We start from the raw sequence: 26,219 nt of genomic DNA on the forward strand, positions 1-26,219 counted from the left end.
TAAGCTGAACCTACATAAAAGTGAGCTATTTCCTTTAAATGACCTAATGTCTTCAAATGCCAAATTTCTGTTCAAAGATGTTACAAGTCAATTTACATATCTAGGTGTAACAATTACTAAAAACTTCAAGAATTTATTTAAAGAAAACTTAAAACCCTTATTGAATTATGTGAAAGAGACACTTTCTAAATGGTCCCCTCTTTCTTTATCCCTAATTGGCCAAATTAATTCAATTAAATTGAAGATTCTTCCTAAATTTTTATATCTTTTTCAGGCCTTACCTATTTTTATTCCTAAGATGTACTTTGATTCTTTAGATTCAATTTTAACCTCTTATATTTGGAATAATAAACAAGCTCGTAGGCTGCCAATATAAGGAATATTACTTTCTGGTCCTATTATATTTATCGTAAAAACTGTCCATCATGGGTCTCCTTAGAAGTTAATTCTGTAAAAAATTCCTCTATTGTCTCTCTTCTTGGATCATACTCTTCTTTTTCAGCAAATAAAACAACAGATAACATAATTGTTAAGCAAACTTTAAGGATCTGGTCTCAATTTAGAAAATTTTTTGGTTTAGCGAATTTTTCATTATCATCTCCCATTCTCCTTAATTATTTTTTTTATCCCTTCCATGACTGATTAAGTCTTTAAAGATTGGGATGAATTAGGTATTAAGTGTTTTTGGGACCTGTTTATCTCAGGATCTCTTGCTTCATTTGACCAATTGTAAAATAAATTTGCACTCCCAAAATCGCATTTTTACAGATACCTTCAAATTAGAGATTTTCTACGTTTCCAATTAGCTACTTTTCCTATAGGTCCTGATAAAAATTTACTGGACGATCTTTTAAATTTAAAACCTTTTGTTAATGGTTCTATTACCAGTATCTATAACTTGTTGATTGATTCTAGACAAGACTTTTTAGATAAAATTAAAAAAGCTTGGGAGGATGACCTAAATTGTCAGATTTCTGATGATAGATGGAATAAAATTCTTATACGGGTTAATAAATTATCTTTCTGTGCTCGTCATTCTCTTCTACAATTTAAAGTGGTTCATAGAGCTTACACTTCAAAACAGAAGCTCTCCAGTTTTTACCTGAATGTTTCTCCACTTTGTAATAAATGCAACTCTGCTGATGCCTCTTTAATTCATATGTTTTGGTTTTGCCCTACAATTGAAAAGTTTTGGCAGGAAGTATTTCATACCTTCTCTCAACTTTTTAGGGTCCAATTTGACCCAAATCCCCTTACTGCCTTGTTTGGTATTATTGCAAATGAAGATATAACTCTAAATACTCCTAACCTACAGGTATTAGTTTTTACCTCTCTTTTAGCAAGAAGAGCAATCTTGCTTAAATGGAAGGAGTCTACCCCTCCTACACATTTTCAATGGCTACGTGATATTATGTCGTATTTAAATTTAGAAAAGATCCGCTGCTCAGTCTTAAATTCAAAACAATCTTTTTATGATATTTGGGGACCTTTCCTAAATTACTTTTCCAATTTATAAAGTTTAACAGTGCACAGACTTTCATGTATATTTTTATTTTCTCTTCTTAAGTGAATGTTTTTTTTTCTAATTATCCATTGTCATCCATCAGCTTTTTTCTTTGGTAGTTGGTAGGGGGTTGACTTTTTATATATATATATAAAAAATTTCTTTTATGATGTATGACCTATCGTTAAATTTTTGATTACAGAGTGGTATACATTTATGTGTCATGCTATAACATTTTGATCAATTTTATTACAATATATGAATGTACACAAGTTATGTTGAGATGTATCTATGTGTTGCACTCCGTAAATCTTTTTTTTTCTTCTGAATAAAATATTGTAAAAAGAAAGAAGACTGCTGTCATGAATGATAAATCTGAGAAGAGACTGAAGGGTCATTACCTGAAGATTTGCTTCTTCAGCTCTTTCATTGTCTTCAACATCAATGACACCAGTGTAGTCATCTTTATCACTGTCTACCTGCTAACAAAAGACAGTCTTTCTTAGTCACATGTGGCCAATCAACCACAGACAGAAAAACAATGCTAAATTTTAAAATTTTATAATTGCCAGATATCAACCAAATACAGTTCGGCCCTCCTTATCTGAGGTTTCTGCATTGCACAAATTCAACCAACCGCGGATCGGGAAAACCCGGAAGTTCTCTCTTCAGCACTCGTTGTTTGAGCATATACAGACTATTTTTTCTTGTCATTATTCCCTAAACAATACAGTATAACAACTATTTACATAGAATTTACATTGTATTAGGTATTATAAGTAATCTAGAGATTATTTAGAAGTACAGGCAGTCCCCGGATTATGAATGAGTTCCGTTCCTGAGTCCATCTTTAAGTTGGATTTGAAGTCGGAACAGGTACATCCGGTATTATTTAGCGTCAGTTAGTAAAATGTTTTTCTTAGTATACAGTATATATTTTACCTTTCTATGCATATAAAACTTAAGAAACATACGTATTTCAATAATTAAACCACTGCGTTGCTTAGTAATAATTGTAGCTTTCATCAGGGCAGGGCCTTTCACATGCTCCATTAAAATTGTTCCGATCATTGGCCGACTGTAGCCTAATGCTTTTCCAATGACCGACGGCGTTTCACCTCTTTCTGATCGCTTTATTACTTCCACCTTATTTTCAATCGTGATCGTGATTATTTTTGTGAACAGAAACATTGCGGATTCAGAGCTGCACCAGGTCCTAATGTCCACCGCATTGAGAGAGGTTAAGTCCAGGGTTCCACTGGGTCCTAAAGACCACTGCACTGAGTCAGGCTAAATAAGCATCCATGATTTTTGGTATCCACGGGGGGGGGGGGGTCCCGGAACCAATCCCCCGCGGATAAAGAGGGCCGACTGTACAGTATTTTTGAACCCAACATTTAATAATATAGCTAACAACAGTATTACATTACATTGCTATGAAAATATACATTACATGTCTACAAGATGTGCTGGAAGGCAGAATACAGTTGGGATTTCTGGTAAACTCTCATAATAATGAATGCATATACTTACAGAAGCAAGAAAATGGCTTTTACTTCTGAATACTTCAAAATAATGCATATACTTTGATGATAAATTTACTTTGAACTTTTATTTTACGCAGACTCCAAAGTGGTGAAGTATTTGGGTACTTTTTTGACAGCATTCATAAGATTTGCCGATTTTAAGCTTTATTTTGCGGTCAAGATTGAATTTAAACAATTACAGAAGATGACCTTGTGACTCTGACATACAACCATGGGGACACACATGCATATCAAATACACTGAGCATCAGCACAGTGGATTTGTTTTGTTTCATCCAGAACAAAGCAATATTTAAAGCAGAAAATCACAATTAGTTCTCCAAAGCTTGATTTTGAGTGTCTGCAGCATGTTAGACCACTAGTCATAGAAGCAGAATTAGGCCAGTCGGTTTAGAGTCTGCTCTGCCATTCCACCATGGCTGATTTATTGTCCTTCGCAACCCCATTCTCTTACCTTCTCTCCGTAACCTTTGATGGCCTGACCAATCAAAAACCAATCAACCTCCATTTCAAATATACCCAATAACTTGGCCTCTAACTCGTCTGTGGCAATGAATTCCATAAATCCACCACCTTCTGGCTAAAGAAATTTCTCCTCATCTCTTCTAAAGAAACGCTCTTATATTCTGAGGCTGCAGGTTGCACGTTGACTGCAGGTTGCATTTTCGCTCTCTGACCCCAAATTTTAAGGCCTTCTTTCTGTTTAATCTTAAATGTTAATTCACAATCTTCGAGGCCATCTTTCTCTCGCTACTTTAAAAACATACAGTATATGTATGCTACTATATACTATCCTGAAATTCATTTTATTGCAGGCATTCATAGTAAATACAAAGAAAAAAACAAGCAAAATAATAATAAATGAGCAATAAATAGAGAACATGAGATGAAGAGCTCTTGAAAGTGAGTCCAAAGATTGTGGGAGCAGTTCAATATTGGGGTGTTGGAAGTAATGCCTTTGGATCAAGAGCAATAAGTTACTGATGACACTTTTTTAAGTTTGAGGCTGAAATATGACTTTTGCAGTAAGGTTGAACAGTTACCGACCGGTCACTCTATTTCCAGGGAAGCCAAAATATAAAAAATGTAAGTGCTGAATTTTCACTTTAGGTCAAATTAGGCTAGCTGAGTACTAACCTCTTGGATAGAGGAAGTAGTAATTACACAAAATATTTCATGCACTTTTTGATCAGTTCCTTAGTCCTTGAAAGACCAAGATATAAACCAGCTCTGTGCAGTTTAACCAACTTGAATTGCGTTTCATGTACGCATTCTGCAGATACTAGAAATCCACAGTTCCTCCAGCATTTTGAGTGTTACTGTGTTTTATGTGCCATGCCAATACACTTCATGCATCAAAATGTTTGCCTACTTCTCTAATTCTGATGCTGCAGCTTGCTTCCCTTTCTTGTTAGTTATCAGTCAACCAACAAATTTGACTGGTGCATGTGTCAGTGCAAATGTCCACACACCATTGTATTCATTGCTCATTAATGAAACAGTCCATTCGTTTGTCAAATGATTTCGCTAATTGGCACTGATAAATTGGTACAGAGATTAGCATGTTGATTTATTATTGTCATGTATGGAGGTATGGTGGAAAAGATTTTCAATGCCACCCTGACAGATCAATTCATCACAGCAGTGCACTGCAGTACTACAAGGGAAAGCAATAACAATAAAATATTACAACACAGAGATTTCACTTAAAGATTAGCTTATTTTGTCACATGTACATTGAAACAAAGTAAAATGCATCATTTGTGTCAAAACAGATCAGCAATAATCATTTCAAGGAAATGTGAAGATGGTTAGAAATTGGACTGGGTCATTCTTTCCCTATCCATCAAAACGACAGGTTACAAAGAATGTTCCATGTATCCTTTAGTTTGGAGTGCTTGTCTTTGCATCTTACAGTATTTTATATTTTATTCATTCCCAGCGCCATTTCTTCTGCAGATTGAGATACTTGTATCATTCATTTTGCCTTTGCTGCACATGAAGCTGCTCTTCAGATTCAGTTTGTCATTTAGAAACCACAAATGCAATGCAGTTAAAAAATGAGACAACATTCCTCCAGAATGATATCACAAAAGCACATGACAAAACAGACGACACCAGAAAATCCACATAACGTTTGGCAATCCCCAATCCAGAGTCCGGAGAGGCTGCTGTGTACTAATATAGCGCTACCACCTTAGCACGTATGCAGGAAAGGAGCTCCAAACCCATCAGACAAAACAAGACCAAAAACTAAAGCTACAAGACCTGCACAAAACCACATAGTTACAACATATCTTTGAATGAAACCTTCATAATCATCAGCCAGCATTTTGTCACAAGTATTATTCCAAAGCTCAAAGTAGATTTATTACCAAAGTACATAAATGTCACCGTATACAATCCCAAAATTCATTCTCTTGTAGGCACTTACAGTAACTTCAAAGAGAAAAAAAATAACAAAATAGGAAAAAATAAACAAACAATAAACATAGAAAACATGAGATGAAGAATCCTTGGAAGTGAGGCTATAGGTTGTGGGTTCAGCATTGGGTAAGTGAAGTTCAATGAAGTTATTCCCTCTGGTTCAAGAGCCTCATGCTTGAGACCTGAACTGGCAGTGTGGATCCTGAGGTTCCTGTGGCTCCTTCTCTGATGGCAGCAGCAAGAAGAGAGTATGGCCTGGATGGTGGGGTCCTTATTTTAGTGCCATATTTCATCCCCTCCTTTTATACCCTTTCTTAATTCTACCTCCAATTTAAATGTTTCAATTGCAATGCTTTGTTAGCTTGTTCCTAGCAGATTTAACACAAGTGTTCTGTTGCTGACCTGATTTCCCACATGGCATCAAGATCCAATTTAGTGCAGTGATATTTATAAATGGCACACTTTAAATAACTCTATTTCAGCACATTCTTTGCAGTTAGTTTCATTTTGATAACTTACCAAAGTCATGTGCACAAGTACATGTATGCACAATCATAAACTTATTTGCAGAAGCATCACAGGTACATTGCATCAGATACACAACATTCACCAGAAAAACAAATTAGATAAATGATGCACAATTTTATAAGAAAGAATGCAATTAGAACAAAAATAAAGTCTAACATGTGTGAAAAGTATTTATAGCTCTACTGAGGAAGTGATTAAAGTTGTGCTGTTTTGTTTAAGAACTGCATGGCTGAAGGAAAGTAACTGTTCTTTAACCTGGTGGTGTGGGACTCCAGGCTTCTGCCCGATGGTAGCTGTGAGAAGCTGACATGGCCCAAATGGTCGGAATCTTTGATGACGGATGTTGACTTATTGAGGCCTCCTGTAGAAACCTCCGATGGGGGGGTTGGTGATGTGCCTGCGATGTATTGGGCTGAGTTCACCACTCTCTGCAGTTTCTTAGCTTTTTGGAATTTGAAAGCCCCACCAGGCCACAATGCAACCAGTCAGAATATTTCCAACAGCATATCTGTAGAAGTTTTCCCAGAGTGTTCAGTGACAAGACAGACTTCCTTAACCTTCTGAGAAAATGCTGGGTCTTCCTCCTTGTGATTCCATTTACAGTATGTGCTGGGCTTAGGACAGATATCTGATATGTTAACACCCAGGCATATAAATCTACTTTCTCGTAGTGTGTTGCTTACAAAGCTAGACAGGGAGCTAAACACCTTCTCAAAAATCACTTGGACTCAAAGCTTTCTCCTGGGTTTTTAATAAGAAAACTTTGTGAAAAGGCATTGTTGTTTCATGGGCAAATAAAGAGTGGATGGAGGTGGATTTCTTTCTACTCTGTGTGCTTCAAGTCTAAATCTGAATTAATCTGCACAAGAAATGATTTTAAAAAAACAGCTTACGAACTGGAAGTGATGTTTGTACAAAACAAACAGCGCCTCTAGAATACACCCCTGCCTGACATCCATGTCAACTTAATGACCGAAACTAAAACTCAAATTATCATTTCATTATGTCTTTAGCAACTAGTCTTGAAACAGTCTTATTGCAGTCTTTACTCATTTCTGCTTCAAAAATATTGTCCTTGATGAAGTACTTGCTGATGAGCAGACAGGGTGCTCACCCAAAATGATGAATGAGTTACCCTGAAGTAGGTGGTACTTTCTTAATAAGTCCTCCAACTTGGAGTCAAGAAAGGGACAAAGTTTACTAGGGTACCTTTGGATTGGGAGAAGTTCCTGCTTTGTGATGTACTGCATACACCTGCCTTAGACCAAGGAGGATTCTAACCTTTGCCCAATCCAGCTGATCTGTGCTGAGAGATTGTTTACAAATGTGCTAAGCATTGCCAAGGCAGTCTTTGGTTTCTGCTAGAATCTTCTCGTTCATATAGATATTGCTCTCACAGGGTCTGAAATGACTTTGGTACCCACCTCCAGAACATTAGCCTCAAAATGCATTGACAGTGGGCTGATGAGCATGATTGAGGCAGACTTCACCTACTATCACCCAACCCAGGTCCAGTAGTTGGGCATAGGGTGCATCATGCTGACCACTGTACTGTTCATGTACCTTATGGGTACAGATAAGTGTCGCTGCCAAGCAATAGGAGAATTTCAGCAGAATAGTCAAGTGGGGGGGGGGGGGGCAGGAGTCTTGTCAGCTGTAAGATGTGAACAATTGTGTGCAGCTTCAGGAGTTGGGATTTCATTTGTTGTCGGGAATATGGTCACAGTCAATGATAGTTGGCAGACTTCCCCTCCCACTGACTCCGCAAAAAGAAAACAAATTAGCTCTGCTTCCGGTAATTTCTGATGTTCCAGAACATATAGGGAAGTAGCTACATTGATGGATGCTCAACTGGTCCCCCGCCATGCCGGGTTACAGGTCTGCTGGAACCGGTAGTAGCCCAAAGTGTTGCTGTATCTGGGTCTAATTTTTCTGAAGTGTCAATAGGGTCTTGGCTCAGTTCCCTGGAGCCACTGCTACTCACTGCACTGTGTCTATCCGTGTTCAAAGTATATTTATTATCTAAGTATGTATACAATATGCAACTACAAAACAAGAAACCCAATAGAACCCATTTAAAAAAGACCATCAAATACCCCAAAAATAGCGCAAACAATAAAATTAAACAAATAGCATTCAGAACTGAAGTTTATGAAAGTGAGTCCACAGCCACAAAGACAGTCATCACTACAGCTGTCTTAGGGAGTCCATTAATTACAGGCCACATCTTCAGTTCAGCACAGAGACAAGAAAACCTTGCAGAGCAGCGAGTTAAATACCAACTCGTCCCTTGCCTCTGGCTTGACACCCTGACCTTTTCAATCTGATCCGGTGCTTAAACTGACTTAACCTCTGGTCCTTCCTTGACCTCGAACCTGGGCTCTGCCACTTTGATACATTCTTGGGGCCTGGGACCCAGCACTTTGATTTGGCCCATATCCTATCTTTCCAATTCAACCTGGTGCTTAAATTGGTCAAACCTCAGGTCATTGCTTGTTCTCGGACCCGGGCCTGGGCTCTGGCGCCTTGCCTTGCCTTCCACAACAAATCGGCTCCACGTCTGCTCCAGCAATAGTTAAACATTGGCTCATTCCTTGCTCTCTGGCCCAGGCCCCACGGTCTCATTTCAGTTCGCACACACCATCCTGCACCTTCAAGACTTTAGTTCACACTACAAAATGTGCCAGGTCACACAGGCGGTTCAAAAGCTCAACTCAAAAAGGGAAGTTACAGGCTATTGATTTTAGCAACCGTATCCTGGAAAAAGCATGATTAATTCAGTAATTTATCATTTGTTTTTGTTTCCTGCCAGCAAATTGCCATGCTTCACAAGCACCATCTCAAACAGTGTTCCACAGTATCTTGATACTGCTTCTCCAGTTCTCCTTGCTACCCTCCCCATATCTCAACCACTATCCAGGTGACTGTCCTGTCCACAATCGGACTGACTATTCTGGCCAGACTCGGTGTCTCACTCGAACTATCATCCATTGGTGATTTATCACTACAGCCTGGTGCGGCAAGTGAGGGTTTTGGTTCTGTGGTAGTTCAGGAGGAGAGTTCTGTAAGTTCAGGAGGAGGGTTGGGGAAAAATTTAGTGTGAAGCAGGACAGAAAGCTGGTTCTTACCTTTGCCTGCTGCTTTGATTTCATCCTCTGCTGAGCAATTTGTGGACAGTTCAATGAGAGGAGGGTTGATACTGGACCAGGTGTAGGGTAATGAGCCTAGCCAGGTGACTGACCTTTTGATGGGTGAGCACTTAGGGAGCAGTGACCACAACTCCTATGTACAATCCTTAGAGAGTTTTAAACTGGAGTACGGCAAATTACGAGGGCATTAGGCAGGAACGAATAGGTGTTAATTGGGAACACTTTTTCTCTACCAAGTCCACATCAGACATGAGGAGGGTGTTTAAAGATCAATTACAGAGTACAGGAAAGGTACTATATGCTCCTGTTAGAAGGAAAGATAAGAGAACCTTGGATGTACAGCGAGGTGATGAATTTAGTTAAGAAAAGGAAAATATGTAAAACTTTGGAAGTTAGGATCAAACGAAGCACATGCAGAGTGTAAAGAAGCCAGAAAAGAACTAAAGAAGGGATTAGGAAAGCCAGGAGGGGCCATGAAAAGTCCTTGGCAAATAGGATTATGGCAATTCCCAAGGCATTCTATACATATGTCAAGAGCAAGAGGATAACTAGGAAGAGGGTGGGACCACTCAAGAATAAAGGGGGGAGCAGGGAAACAACATTTGCTTGGATGCAAAATTGCTAGTGAGGTACTTAATGAGCACTCTACTTCCATATTTATCAACGAACAAGATATGGAGGACCCAGGAGATCAGTGCTAAGTGTATAAATATGTTAGAAGTCAAGTAGGAGGAAGTGCTGGGCCTCGTTATGAGTATTAAGGTGGATGTCCCCAGGGCCTGATGGATCTACCCCAGGTTACTGAAGGAGGGAAGAGACTAGACTGCTGCGCCCTTGACCAGTACCTTCGTGTCCCCTCTAGCCCCAGGCGAGGTCCTGGAGGACTGGTGAGCAGCTAATGCTGTACCTGTATCTATGAAGGGAACAAGAGAAAATACAGGAAACTACTCAGGTGAGTCTCATGTCAGTTGTAGGGAAATTACTGGAGAAAATTCTTAGGGATAGGCTATATGAGAATTTAGAAACCCGTGGCCTAATTAGGGAGATACCTTACCAACTTGTCTGAGTCTTCTGATAGGATGATGAGACAGACTGATGAAGGTATAACAGTTCATATAGACAATATCCACTTTAGTAAGGTGTTTGACAAAGTCCCACATGGGAGGGAATCCACTGTTCTATGTTCTATATTAGAGGGCTTATACAAATGGTCAGTTCTTCAGTCACCTTCCCAGAGAAATGACCACCACTGCCTAAGTCAACTGTTGCTTCATACACCTTTGATTCTGCTTAGGCAGCCTGTTTTGTGCTCCTCCTTAAGCGGACTTAATGTAGCTTCTACAAGGGCTTTCAATTTTATGCTTACCACACACTGCTCTCATTCTTGCCACTTCAGTTCTGGCGCACGATCTTGCTGCAGCTATGCTGATTATGGTTTTGCTTGAGCATCATGAAGATACAACCATGCACCACATTCAGACCTAACTTTCGTGTTGCTCGGGTCAGAGGCTGACATTGTAGCGCATTGTGCTCAAATGTGTCTCCAGTCTACAGGAGATGCCTTTGAAAGAATGTGGGGGAAAGCTGTAGTACCTGACCACCAATGTGGTCACGGGTTGAACACAGAAACTCCTCACAGGTTGCTAATGCTGTAGTAGGATTATGCACCCCTGAATATCGCCTAAGCATTTTACTGTGCGTTTAAATTAACCATGTTGTCCAGTCATCTATTACTTATAAAAAAGAGGCTGCAGCCATTGGGTTTCATAATTTGAACAGGATGTTCTGTTCTTTGTATACAAACAAAGCCTTTTCAAAGATGCTATGAAGTGCTGCTAGACACAAAATATTATACTGTTACACAGAGGAAACAAAGTTCAAATGAAAGTAATATTTCACTAATTTATTTCCTTCATCGTCCTTTTTTGACTAACTTATGTGGAGCTGCTATCATTTTAAGTTTGGATCATCTGTAAAACTGACTTCCTAAATTTTTGAATCCAATTGTGCTTATATTAAAGCATTTATTTTTGAAAGGTTGCCGGGTACCTGTATGATCTATTCAGTCGTGACCTTAGTCAACAAGATGAACTTGGCACTGATCTCTTCCTTTGACAGAGCATTGATTTAAAGGAATTATACCTTTACTTTTTCTAAAAACAGATAATCCTGATGACTAACTCTTGCTATTAGTTTGATACCCAAGGTGAACTATTACCAACCACAAAAAGCAGGATTTCCCAGTAGCTACCGTAGATTCCGGATTTTAAGCCGCTACTTTTTTCCCACATTTTGAACAGCTTTGAACTTTGCGGCCAATAATCCGATGCGGCTAATGCAAGGTTTTTTTCATGCCGCCTCGTAAACATTTTGCCTCGTAACAGTAGACCAATAAAATTGATGAGTAGTTCACAGAGGTCCAATGAAATTGTACGATAAATCAAGCGCACTTTCACAATTAAATTATTGTAAATCAGTCATTTGTACTCACCCTCATCAACATGGAAAACACTCGAAGCATTGTGCTACCTACCCTCTTAGTTTAAACTATATTTGTTTTCTGTACTACATCGCGGGATGCTATGACGACACACCCGGTTTCGCGGCGTCTTGTGGGAAAATGCCGTTTGCGATGAAACGGGACGGAGGGGGTCGAGCGGCGGAGCGGCTTTGGATCTGAGCGAAATCTGCTTTTAAATGCCGTTTGCGATGAAACGGAAAGGAGGGGGGGGAGCGGCATTACGCGAGCGGCTTTGGATCCGAGCGAACTCTGCTTTTAAGTTAAAGGTATCAATAACTTTTCCTGGTAGGCTGCAGTATATATATTTTTTACCAGTCGTTAGGAGATATTGGAATGTTGTTCAGTAAAGAAGTATACGCAACGTATATTTAAAAGTAGCCGCGTACGGGCACGGTTCGAAAAAAAGCATTTGCAATATGTATTTGTTTTTGTTACCATATGGATTTAATTAAAAGTTAAAAAAATCCTCACGTGTAATATCTTTCTGTGTAAATATCTCATATTACAACGTGGGACACCTGCGGCCGAAAATCCGGTGCGGCCTAAAATCCGGTGCGGCCTTTACATTTAAAAAAATGATTTTATTTCTAAAATTAGTGCCAGCGGCTAAAAATCAGGTGCGCTCTGTAGTCCGGAATCTACGGTATTTTAATTCTAATCCCCATGCCGACTTGTCAGTTCATGGCCTCCTCCACTGCTACGATGAAACTACTCTCATGTTGGAGTAACATCTCATATCCTATTTGGGTAGTCTCCAACCCTAATGGCAAGAACATCAATTTTTCCAACGTCCGGTAATTCTCTCCCATCCCCTCTCCCTTAATTCCTCACTGACACCTCTCTTACCTCTTCTCTTCACCTGCCTGTCACCTCCTCTGGTGTACCTCCTCCTTTCCTTTCTCTCTTGGCCCGCTGTCAGATTCCAGCCTTCTTTCTTCACCCCCTCTCCCCACACACCTGGCTTCATCTATCACCTTCTAGCTTATGCTCCTCCCCCACCACTCCCCTCCACCTTCCTTTCCAGTCCTGATGAAAGGCCTCGGCCTGAAACGCTAACTGTTTATTAATTTTCATACATGCTGCCTGATCTGCTGAGCTCCTCCAGCATTTTGTCTGTTGCTCTGTGACCTGACTGGCTTTAGTAAACATCCTGAATGACCTAACTTTGTGGCACTTCTTAAACCTGACGTTAAATCAGATTTAAAAAGAACAAAAATCCTGCCATGAAAATCATCACCAAAACCACTGCATAGGATTGATCTCACAGAACAGTAGAAGACAGAAATGGCTGTTCACATTTACAGTTATGGTTTGGACTACATTAATAAATAACATAAGATATACAAAGCAGGCCAGGCAGCATCTATACACTGTCAACGTTTCGGGCCGAGACCCTTTGTCAGGACAAAGGGTCTCAGCCCGAAACGTTGACAGTGCTTCTCCTATAGATGCTGCCTGGCCTGCTGTGTTCCACCAGCATTTTGTGTGTGTTGTTTGAATTTCCAACATCTGCTGATTTCCTCGTGTTTGCTCTAAGATATACAAATTCTGCTTCACTGTCGGGGAAAAAAACTGAGTTATACCAGTATAATTACATATTTCAGGTATACAGACTGACTTACAGTTAATGGAAAACTTTTGACATGATGTCACCGTTGGAACACAAGAAATGCAGCAATCTATACACAAGCTCTCAGTCATGTGATCATGGCAACCAAATAACTTATTTTAGAAACAAACACTGAGTGAGGGACATTACATGAAATAGCAGGGAACTTCTACAACCTCCAAAAATGAAAGAAAAAAATCCTTTAAAAAAATTACAGGCACTTGAGAGAACAGTAAAGCCTTGATTTACCATTGATCTAAATGATGGGACTTGCTCCCCCCCCCCCCCCCCCAATAGTGTAGAATTCTCTCTGTATTGCAGCTCAGAGTTGCCCCCAGTTTTTTTTGTGCTGGAATTATTGAGTTTGCGTTTAGTTTCAAAACAGATTTACAGCTTTGACAACAAAGGAGATAAAACTTACAAAGTCTTTTCAGATTGTGTGAAACTCGTGTTTCAAAACAAGTGGACTATCAAAAAGTATCATTCAAGTTAGCACACACACACACAATGCTGAAGCAACTCAGTATGTTAAGAAACATCCAAAAAAAGGAATTAACAGTGGTCATTTCAGGATTTAGTAAGGGTCTCCACCTGAAATGTCAACTGTTTATTCCTCTCCGTAGATGCAGCCTTACCCACTGAATTTCTCAAGCATTTTGTGTGTGTTGCGCTGGATTTCCAGCATTTCCAGAATCTCTTGTGCCTAGCTTTAATACAAATACTTACAGAAATAAACAATTTGCAAGAAGACAACCACAATGTTTACAAAATTATGGAGTGGGATTTGCATTCTGAGAAAACAGTCTATCTCATGATCAAGATTCAAATTTTATTTATCACAAGTACATCGATTTTACATAACATGAAGCCACATCACCTGGACATGTGTTAAGAGACACAAGTTGAAATAAAAATGAATGTTGTCTTTATCTAATTACTATTTCTCCCCATATAAATTCTGTCAGTACGGATTTTTAATTTGATTGTTAAATTTTTGGGTAGTTATCTGTGAATTCTCCAAGTGTGAGTTTCCATAACCCAAACAGCGGTAATGCAGGGATCACATGAACATCCGTCTCAGCTGGAAAGAGGATCATCAGGGCATGGAATTGGTCAAAAAACTAAAATATTGGTCATCAATTACACAAACTGAAGGATGTGTAAAACAATCGCATAAGGGCGTTGTGTTTATAAAGAAGCGTAGGCTAGTACCATAGACACATTTACTACAGATTATTTTCTTTCAGCATAACTTTTGCAAGGAAGCCCAGATATACAACACAAATTACTTTGGCGAACTGCTCATGAGAGATGCATTCTAATGATAACTAATAATACTAGCATGTTTAAAGGGCACAGACCTCAGTCCTCACTCTTCAAATAGTGCCTTCTCAATTCCTTCTCACTGGTCTTCACATCTCTAGTGCTGCTTTGCAGACTGTTAGATCTGCAGGTATCAGTAGTGTACACCAGTTACATATGGGGAGACACCTGTACCATCAGGATTGAATCCACTTTGTACCTAACAATATTGCAACTTTTTTTTAAGTGATTGACCTCTGAGTCCCTTTCCAACACTCGAGCTTACAGCTTCATATGGAACATGATTTGGACTATGGCCCAACATCAACAGAGCTAAATGTAGTCACTGGGTCCTATTAATGAACAGGCACCAGCTGTCTGGGTCAGCAGTGCAGGGTGGAGTCCAACCTTAAGCTTCTGAGTTACAGTGGTGCTAGAAAATTTGTGAACCCTGTAGAATTTTCTCAATTTCTAAAATATGATCAGATCTTCACACAAGTCATAAAACTAGATATAGAGAACCCAATTAAATAAATAACACAAAACATAATTTATTTACTGAAAGAATGATCCAATATTGCATGTGTTTGCTGGAAAAAGTGTGTGAACCTCTGGGGTAATGTCTACAACAAAAGCTATTTGGAGTCAGGAGTTCTAATCAATGAGTTGAGATTGGAGGTGTGGGTTGTAGAGGTGCCCTGCTGTATGAAGAAAAGATACACAAAGTCAGATTACTGACAGACTGCTCTTCTCAAGAATGATCTATGTACATCATGCCTCCATCAAAACATTTTTTGGAGGACTTTAGAAGAATTGTAGAGATATATTAGGCTGGAAAAGGCTACAAAAGCATTTCTAAAGACCTCAGTGTTCATCAGTCGACAGTAAAAGAAATCGTTTACAAATGGAGGAAACTCAGTACAACTCTTCCTAGGAGTGGGCATCCTGCAAAGATCACACCAAGTGCATAATATGCAATGCTTAAGGACATGAAAAGGACCGAAAGAATAACAGCAAAAGAGCTGCAAAAGTCTCTCGAACTTGCTAAAGTCTCTGTTCATGTGTCCACTATAAAAAACTGAAAAGAATGTTGTCATGGAAGGACACCAGAGGTAACAACCACTGCTCTCCAAAAAAAAACACTGCTGAACATCTCAAGTTTACAAAAGACCACCTGGATGTTTTACAATTCTTCTGGGACAATGTTCTGTGGACAGATGAGCCAAAAGTTGAACTTTTTGGCAGAAATGCACATTGCTATGTTTGGAGGAAAAAGGGCACTGCACACCAACACCAAAACCTCATCCCAACTGTGATGCATTGAAGAAGCAGTATCATGGTTTGGGATTGCTTTGATGCCTCAGGCCCTGGACAGTTTCAATTGTTGAGGGAACAATGAATTCATCATTGTTTCAAGACATTTTACACGAGAATGTCAGGGTAGCAGTCCATCATGTAAAGGTGAATGGAAGTTGGATAATGCAACAAGACAATAATCTGAAAGACCAGAGTAAATCAACAACAGAACAGTTTAAAAAAAAAGAAAATTCATGTTTTAGAATGGCTGAGTCCAAGTCCTGACCTTAATCCGAGAGAAATGTTGTGGATGGACCTGAAGCAAGCAGTTAATGCAAAGAAGCCCACCAACATCCCAGAGTTATAGCAGTTTTGTAAGGAGGAACGGCTTAAAATTCCTCCAAGCCAGTGTGCAGGACTGATCAATGGTTACCGGAAACATTTGGTTGAAGTTATTGCTGTACAAGGGGGTTACACCAGTTTCTGAAAGCAACGGTTCACATACTTTTTCCAACAAATACACGTAATATTGGATTATTTTTCTCGATAAATAAACAAGCAAATATAATATTTTGTGTTATTTATTTAATCAGATTTTCTTTATTTAGTTTTAGAACTTGGGTGAAGATCTGATTTCAATCTGGAAGGGTAAGACAACGGTACACATACCAATCCTCATAGAAGAATCAGAAGTACAGAGAGTGAACAGTTTCAAATTCTTGGGTGTCAAGATCTCTGAGGATCCAACCTGGCCCCAACATATCCATGTACTTATAAAGAAGGCAAGACAGCAGCTATACTTTTATTAGAAGTTTGAAGAGATTGGTGTATCAACAAATACACTCAAAAACTTTTATAGATGTACCACGGAGAGCTGCATCACGTCTGGTATGGTGGGGAGTGCTGCTGCACAGGACCGAAAGAAGCTGCAGAGGATTGTAAATTTAGTCAGCTCCATCTTGGGTACTGACCTACAAAGTGCCCACGCCATCTTTAAGGAGCGGTTTCTCAGAAATGCAGTGTCCATTATTAAGGACCTCCAGCACCCATTGCATGCCCTTTTCTCACTGTTACCATCAGGTAGGAGTTACAGAAGCCTCAGCACACACTCAGCAATTCAGGAACAGCTTCTTCCCCCCTGCCATCTGATTCCTAAATGGATAGTGAACCCTTGGACACTACCTCAGTTTTTTAAAACATATAATATTTCTGTGTTTTGCATGATTTTAATCTATTCAACATACGTATTCTATATAAAGTATACTGAATAAGATTTATTATTGTTTTTTCATCTATATTATGTATTGCATTGAACTGCTGCCACTAAGTTAACAAATTTCACGTCACAGGCTGGTGATAATAAATCTAATTCTGAATTCTAATTCATTTTAGGTCATATTTATGCAGAAATAGAGAAAATTCTACAGGGTTCACAGACTTTCGAGCACCACTGTATATGCTCCGTCAACACTTTCAGCACAATTATCTACATGCTGACCTTCAGGTACCCACATTAAAGATTAGCTTGTCACATGTGCATCGAAACATGCAGTGAAATGCGTTATTTGTGTCAAATCAAATCAGTGAAAATTGTGCTGGGAGCAGCCCACAAGTGTTACCACACTTCTGGCACTAACACAGCACGCTCACGACTCACTAGCTCAAACCTATTATTTTGGAACATGGGAGGAAACCCGAGCACCCAGAGAAATCCACATACTCCTGAGGAGAACGTATAAATTCCTTACAAAAAGAGCTAGAATTGAATCCTGTATGGTAATCTGTATGCACTTCCTGCTGCCTCGGGAAACTGGCAGCATAATCAAAGCCGCCTCCCTCCCCAGTCATTCACTCTTCTTTCCCCTCCCATCTGGCAGAAGATATAAAAGCTTGAGAATACATAACAGGCTCAAGGACAGCTGTTACAAGACTCTTGCACACACCTCAATTGCTTCCACAGTAAAGATAAGCTCTTGATCTCTGTAACAACCTTTGTTGTGGGCCTTATACTTGATAGTCAATTTCTCTAACTGTATATTCTGCTTTCAGTGTTTATATTTTTGAACTACGTCAATGTACTTAAGAGTACAAAAGCTTTCCACTGGATCTCAGTATAATTTCCACTTGCCTGTAGTCTTCTGGGCAGCGGAGTACCTTAGCAGTCAGTGTAACACTTTACAATGCCAGAGATCAGGGTACAATTTCCAGCATTGCCTGTAAGTATGTACGTTTTCCCCGTGACCATGTGAATTTCCGCCGGGTGCTATTTCCTCCCACATTCCAAAGATGAATGGGTTACGGTTAGTAAGCAGTGAGCATGCAATGTTGGTGCTGAAAACATGGGAGGGTTGTGTGGGTTGCCTTCAGCATAGTCATAAATAACTACAGCAGAGAAACAGGACATTTGGCCCATCTAGTTAGTAGTTGTTGTTGTTGTTGTTGTTGTTGAGTGTCATTGACTTGTTGAGCTTTTTTAAAAAAGTATCTTAACTGTAAATAAATAAAGAAAAAAAATCTACTTAGGGCCTATGCCTCTCCTTGCCGAAGCCTCAACTTTGCATTCTAACACTGGCCGCTCCGTCCAGCCCAATTTATTTTCGTAGGATTTCACCAAGTGCCTAATTATGCACAGTCCAATGTCTCCATAGGAACTGCAGTGCACAAAATGTGTCACCCGTCCCAGCTCGCTTATTTTAAACTCCCTTTATGCAGTCTCTCGAGAATAGGGGCACTCAAAATGTGCCGACTACCCCTCCACATTTCTTTTAAACACTCTCGATGCAATCCAATGTCTCCTCCGTAACTGCGGCGTGCAGAATGCGTTCACTGCCCCTGCTCGCTTCTTTTAAACTTTCTTTCACACTCCACAATCTAATGTCTTCTTGCACTGTATTTGTCGTTGATATAAACATCCTCAGACTGTGTTGGTCATTGATACAAATGACGCACTTCACTCTATGCTTTGATGTAAATGTGTCAAATAAAGCTAATCTTTAGCTTTCTTTAATCTTTGCCATGTTATTGCAGGGGCTCAACTTCAGCTAGTCCCGCTTGGTGGTGCAATAATATCAGCTCTCTGGACTTCAGAGTGAAAGTTGCCGAGTTCGAATCCAAGTCTGGTAGAGTGTTGAGCTAGCAACTCGGCCTCGTAAAAACAAGAATAGCTTGCTATGGAAACTCCGTCATGACGGTGCCCCGATAACTCTACTGCTGAGTTAAGAGCTATTCTTCTCTTCTTCTTCAACTTCAGCTATGCCATCACAGCCTTCCTCCTGATAATGCCAAGGGGACAGCCTTGAGATTCCCAATGACCATGGATAGAACTGCTGGCACAGGAAACCTCCAAATTGGAACAGAAGTGGGGAACAGCAGAGGTGAACTAGGTATGACCCAAGGACTGGAAATGCTGCACTGCAGTACCGGAACCACAATTGTGAGTGCCTTATCAATGGGTAATGAGAAACAGCCAAATATAACAGAGCTTGATAAAAGTTGGAAAAGGCTCAACCTCACCCATCCGCCTCAGAAATTGCTGGGACACAGAAAATTGAAAGGCATTGAAGGAAGAAGTCCAGTGGTGTCAAGAAAACAACCACTCCCTCAATGCCACGAAAACATAGGAGCTGCTTGTGGAATACAGGAGGAATAGAGATGGGCTAACCCCTATTGACATCAATGGATCTGGGGTTGAGAGGGTAAACAGCTTTAAGTTCCTCGGCAGCCACATCATCGAGGAACTCACGTGGTCTGTACACAACAGATGTGTGATGAAAAATGCACAACAGTGCCTCTTTCACCTCAGACAGTTGAGGAAGTTTGGTATGGGCCCCCAAATCCTAACAACTTTCTACAGGGCCACAATTGAGAGCATCCTGACTGGCTGCACCACTGCCTGGTATGGGAACTGTAACTCCCTTAATCGCAGGATTCTGCAGACAGTGGTGCGGACAGCCCAAGGCATCTGTACTTGTGAACTTCCCATGATTCAGAACATTTACAAAGACCTGTGAAAAAAGGGCCGATTATTGGGAACCTGAGTCATCCCAACCAGAATCTATTCCAACTGCTACCATCCAGTAAACAGTACTGCATCATAAAAGCCAGGACCAACAGGCTCCAGGACAGCTTCTTCCACCAGGCCATCAGACTGATTAACTCACGCTGTTTTGGGTGTATTTCAATGTTACGTTGACTGTTCTATTTATTGATTGCACATTGCACATTTAGATGGAGATGTAACACAAAGATTTTTTTTTACACCTCATGTATGTGAAGGATGTAAGAAGTTAATTCAATTCATTCCAACTTTTTAATACTGGTCTAATGATCTGACAATTTACAATGACCAATAAACCTACCAACCAGTATGTTTTTGCACTGCGGGAGGAAACCCATGTGTTCTCAGAGAGGACGCACAAACTCCTTACTCCACCACCCAAGCTGTAATAGCATCACTCTAACTGCTCTGCTACTGAGGCACCCAATTACCCTCCAAGTAAACAGAAATCTCTTGAGATTTAATGCTGAGCTCACAGATCTGCTGAATCGGTAGCTCTTGATTCCTAACTTAAACAACAGCTTCTTTTCCCACTCCCATCAAGTTCTTTAATCAACCTAAAAAAATTCCTAATTCTATCTTGGACTATATTACCCTCAATTATGCTTTTTATTATGTTGTGTATGCATAATTTATGTTTATGTAAGTTTACATGAATTATGCAATGTTTGTAATATACAGTGGTAATCTCTGAGAATCGTCACCTTGTCATGCTTTGAGATCCTAACAGCAATGACACCTGGAGCTTAGCTTCTGGTGTGGTCAACTATGGCAGTAAGGTCTAGGGAATGTTCCAGACAAAGAGGGATGCAACTAAGACTTCAATGATGGAGCTGGTGGAAGATGATGACACATCACAACCAGTGAAGGTCGAGGAAGGCTGCAGCAGTGAAGTGCCCTCAGTTCTCTTTCATGCCACCGGAGCCTGATCTCAATCTGTCAAGGACCATGTGGTGCCTGCCCATGCATCAGCCTCCCCATGTTAAACAAAGTGACACACAGGTGTTCTTCATTAAGGGAGTAACCCATTAGAAGACCATCATACTCGACTGATGGCACAACTACCAATGTGGTAATGCTGCAGAAAGTTAACTTTTATGGCATTGATACTCTGGGTGTATATGCCCATAGCAATCTGTAATTCACAAGGAAGAAGTAGAATAATTTTTTTCTATAGTCAACTATTCGAAGGCAATTTGTTGATATCACAGGTAGCAATCTAAATATATGTTACTAAGAAACATGGCACTATTGTTATTCAGCAAAAGCATGAACTAGCCAAACATGTGCCAACTATGCACCCACACAACTAGACATGCAGAATATAGTTGCAAATCAGGAAATGAACGAAAGAACACACAAAACTTCAAATTATTTGGGATTTAGGAGTTACAGAATTATATGAATAACAGGCATCAATTCAAACCAGAACCAGTTTGCAACTCTACAGCACACGAGGAAATCTGCAGATGCTGGAAATTCAAGCAACACACACAAAATGCTGGTGGAACACAGTAGGTCAGGCAGCATCTATAGGAAGAAGCACTGTTGACATTTCAGGCCGAGATCCTTCGTCACAATTTTTTGAATGATTTTCCATTCAAGGGCATTGGTGTTTCCATATCAGGCTGGGATGCAGCCAGCCAATACACTCTCCACTACACATCTATGAAGGTTTGACAAAGTGTTAGACGTTATGCCCAATCTTTGCCAACTCCGAAGGATGGTGCTGCCGTGCTTTCTTTGTAATTGTCATTGTGTCCAGGGTCCGAGATGTTAACACTGAGGAATTTAAAAGTTGTTGACCCTCTTCACCACTGTTTTTCTGATGAGTGACTCGTGAACCTCTGGTTTCATCCTCCTTAAGTCAATAATCAGCTCCTTGGTATTGAGTAAGAGGTTGTTGTTATGGCAGAACTTTGGCCAGATTTTCAATCTCGCTCTTATACATGTTAATTTGTCACCACCTTTGATTAAACCTATGACAGTGGTGTCATCAGCAAATGTGACCATGGCATTGGAGTTGTGGTAATAACTGTTTGTTTACAACAGCACTATAATTAAACTGTACTGACTACAGAGAACAGATTATTTTGAGCTTTGGTTAAAGAACAGCTACTTCCGTTCTTGAACCAATCACAAAAATCGAATCACTAGAGTTTAGCAAAGCTCTGACCACTGATCACTTTGCACTGAAATACTGTGGTTTTGGTTTTACCCTTCTTGCAAAAATTGTTTGTTTTTCTTGTGACTGTTACTTATCTGATGTTATGTGCCTGTGATGTTTCTGCAAGTAAGTTTTTTATTGCACCTGTGTATATGATAATAAACTCGACTTTAAACTGGCATTATGAAGCATTTGTGTTTGTACCAGACTAAGGCAATAGGGAATGTAAATTAGCCTACATGAAGCCAAGCATCAGGTACCCTTAGCTGAACTATTTTGCATTATTTTGATCTGTATCAAGGTGCTTCACAACTAGCCCTTCTCAGAGATTTGTTTTGTCTTCAGTAATGAGGATACTTGTGCACTCAGCCCTTAAACCACTATTCTTGTGTGTCTGCATTCTGTGCTCAAACATTTTTAGTGACATTTGAGTTGACAGAACAGTTCCACTGATCTACATTTTGAATATCAAGGAATGTTCAATCACCTTTGGGATAAAGTGGTTCTCTAAAAATGTTTGAGTCCTTGCGCAGGGTTCCCTAAAGGTTAACTTACAGGTTGAATCAGTGGTGAGGAAGGCAAATGTAATGTTAGCATTCATTTCACGAGGACTAGGATACAAGAGCAAGGTTGTAATGCTGAGGCTTCACAAAGCATTGGTTAGACTGCACTTGACCCTCATTTCCAAAAAGTGCTGGTGTCAGAGAGGATCCAGAGGATGTTCACAAGAATGACTGTAGGACTAAAAAGGTTAATGTATGAGAAGTATTTGATGGCTCTGGGCCTGTACTCACTAGAATTTAGAAGAATGAGGGAGCGATCACATTGAAACCTATTGAACATTGAAAGGCCTAGATGGAGTGGACATGTAGAGGATGTTTCCTATAGTGGCCCTATTCTAGGACCAGAGAATAAAGTAGATGAGCATCAATTTAGAACAAAGATGAGGAGGAATCTTCTTAACTGGGGGTGATGAACACAGAATTCATTGCTATGGATGGCTGCAGAGACCAAGTGATTGAGTGTATTTAAAACAGCTCTTGATTAATCAGGGTGTCAAAGGTTCTCGGGAGAAGGCAGGAGAATGGTGTTGAGGGGGAATGATAAATCAGCCATGACGAAAATGGTGGAGCAGACTCAAAGAGACCAATGGCCTAATTCAGTTATGCCTTACGGCCTCATTTTGTCCGTTTAACATACACCAAATTTGATTCCTTTATTCAAAAAACAGAAGGTGGCTGAGAGCAGAAAACTCCCAGGCAGTTGGCTTCACACTTGTCACAGAAAGTGCTGTAAGTTGGAATTAAAAACATTAGAGCAGGGTACCTAGATAAACTCGAAGTAATCAGGCAAAGGGTTAAAGGGAAATTAGGAACTGTCAAGCTTACCAGAGTTTTTCAAGTAAGACTTGCAAGTGAATAAGGGCAGCTGATGAAGATACTATACAGGTTTTGGATGTTATTCTTATTAATAACTTAATACCATTGAATGTACTTTTTTTTTAAAGAAGAGATTACTCAGAGTTTCACTGCACTAATGTCTCCCAGAAAGCTAAAAGGTTCAAATAGACCAAAGTCTTAGGAAAATGATGTGGAGTATATTCCTTAGCTAAGTCATAGTTCTAAGTATATTTGTTATCAAAGTATCACCCTCACTTGGAAGTTTTCATGTTTCATTGTTTAACAACATTGAATCACAGTGGATTTAATTTGATTTTTTTATGTAGTAGCATAGGCCTCAGTTAGTCTCGATAGACCATGGATTTGCACCTTGGAAAGTTTCCAGGGCGCAAGCCTGGACAAGATTTTTTTTTTAAAAATGGAAGACTGGCAGTTGCCCAAGCTGCAAGTCTTCCCTCTCCATGCCACCAATGTTGTCCAAGGGAAGGGCATTAGGACTCATATAGCCTGGCACCAGTGTCGTCGCAGAGCAATGTGTGGTTAAGTGCCTTGCTCAAGGACACACACGCAAGCCTCACCAAGGCTCGAACTAGTGACCTTCAGATAGCTAGATGAACACCTTAACCACCTGGCCACATGTCAACACTGATTTTTTGATACTGATCAATTAAAAAGACTTTCACGTCAAAGTGAAAGCAAATTTCTGCAAACTGGTCTGAATTTATTAAACACAAAATAATTGTTGCATAATTACTCACCCCAAGCCAGAATTTATAATTTAAATAAATAATTAATAAACAAGACAATAGGCACAGTAGAGGACAAATTTCAGTATAATAATAAATGTAGATGTCAGTCTAGACTCTGGGTATTGAGGAATCTGATGGCTTGGGGGAAGAAATTGATGCACTCTGGTTGTGACAGCCCGAATGCTTCAGTATCTTTTCCCAGATGGCAGGAGGGAGAAGAGTTTGTCTGAGGGGTGCGTGGGGACCTTCACAATGCTGTTTGCTTTGCGGGTGCAGCGTGTGGTGTAAATGTGTGTAATGGTGGGAAGAGAGACCCTGATGATCTTCTCACCTGACCTCACTATCCACTGCAGAGCCTTGCGATCCGAGTCAGTGCAATTTCCGAACCAGGCAGTGATACCGCTGCTCAGGATGCTCTCAATACATCCTCTGTAGAATGTGGTGAGGATGGGGGGTGAGAGATGAACTTTTCTCAGTCTTTGCAGGAAGTAGAGACGCTGCTGGGCTTTCTTTGCTATGGAGCTGGCGTTGCAGGATTTTGCTGCATTCATTTTATCCTCTACCTTCACAGTCCTTTAGGGCCTACTGCAATGAAGCATCCCCACAACATGATGCAACCACCACCATGCTTCACATTAGGGATGGTATGTTTTTGATGATGTGTGGTGTTGGCTTACACCAGACATAGCATTTAGTCTGATAGCTAAAAAGCTCAATTTTGGTTTCATCAGAATATAGAACCTTCCTCCAGCTGAGATTTCATGAGAGTTTTTATTCAACAGGAGCTTTCTCTTTGCCACTCTCATAAAACTACAGCACCCAGACAACAGTTGTTATATGCACAGTCTCTCCCATCATCTTAGCCACTGAAGCTTGTAACTCCTCCAGAGTTCTCATAGGTCTCTTGGTGGCCTCCCTCACTTGTCCCCTTCTTTCATGGTCACTCAGTTTTTGAGGACAGGTTGCTCTAGGCAGATTTACAGCTGTGCTGGTGTTCTTTCCCTTTCTTGATGATTTGTCTTCAAGGGATATTCAGTGATTTGGAATTTTTCTTGTATCCATTTCCTGATTTGTGCTTTTCAATAATCTCTTTGCGGAGTTGCTTGGAGTGTTCTTTTCTCTTCATGGTGTACAGGATACAGGTTTATTTTTATTACAATCAATTGAAACACCTCGACTGTGCACAGTGATCTCTATTTAACTGACTTCGTGACTTCTAAGTGTAATTAATTTAGATTACTTTGTAGAGAACTGTTATCATTTTGACATAAAAGTTTTTTCCTGTTGACCAGTGTTAAAAAAAGCCAAATCCATTGTGATTCAATGTTGTAAAACAACAAAACATGAAAACATTCAAGGGATGAATACATTTTATAGGCACGCATTAGGGTTATGTCACCTTGAAATTCATTTTCCTGCAGGCAATCTCAATAGAACAAAGAAATACAATAGAATCAATGAAAGCCTGACAAAGAACTGGATGTACAAAAGACAGTGAAAATACAAAAATATAATAAATAAAACTGAGAATAAGTTGCAGTCCTTGAAATTGAGTACCAGAGGTTGTGGAAACACTTGAGATTTGACAATTGACTGCAATTTTATCGATATGCTTAATAATCAACCCAGTAAGATACTTTTCAGATATTATTAAAACAGAGTTGATTTTGAACTCAGTGACATTCCAATTGATTTGATATGACTTAATTTATCATTTGAAGGAACACACTTGTTTTCTATGTCTATCCTTACTTACAAAGGATTTTGTCACTACAATGGAGTTCTCTCCAGTCTCAGTGTTGTTTCCATTGATATGGAACTTCACACCACTCCTGCAGCTCATCATCACCTCCCTAAATTGATGATAGTTTTCAAATTTATATCTCGCTCAGATATTTGAGTCAATTCTTTCTTACTTTTTGAAGTTCAAGATACAAATCACTCAAATTGTTAATTCTATTCTT

The 26,219-nt window shown here is 39.8% G+C and overlaps 1 protein-coding gene across 15 annotated transcripts in view; it reads right to left on the reverse strand.

Annotated features, from left to right (window-relative positions):
* The window catches only part of fbxo9 (F-box protein 9), a 140,852-nt gene that overhangs the window by 111,820 nt on the left and 2,813 nt on the right, over positions 1–26,219 (reverse strand). For 10 of the 15 annotated variants that reach the window (XM_073056739.1, XM_073056742.1, XM_073056741.1 and 7 more), the window contains exon 2: positions 1,906–1,983. In XM_073056739.1, coding sequence (XP_072912840.1) covers positions 1,906–1,983 — 78 coding nt within the window. Of the gene's footprint in view, positions 1–1,905; positions 1,987–26,219 lie in introns of all 15 variants that reach the window. The other 5 variants (XM_073056750.1, XM_073056746.1, XM_073056745.1 and 2 more) reach the window with 1 other exon arrangement.

The sequence above is a fragment of the Hemitrygon akajei genome, chromosome 9, assembly GCF_048418815.1.
Source record: "Hemitrygon akajei chromosome 9, sHemAka1.3, whole genome shotgun sequence".
In the NCBI taxonomy this organism is placed as follows: Eukaryota; Metazoa; Chordata; class Chondrichthyes; order Myliobatiformes; family Dasyatidae; genus Hemitrygon; species Hemitrygon akajei.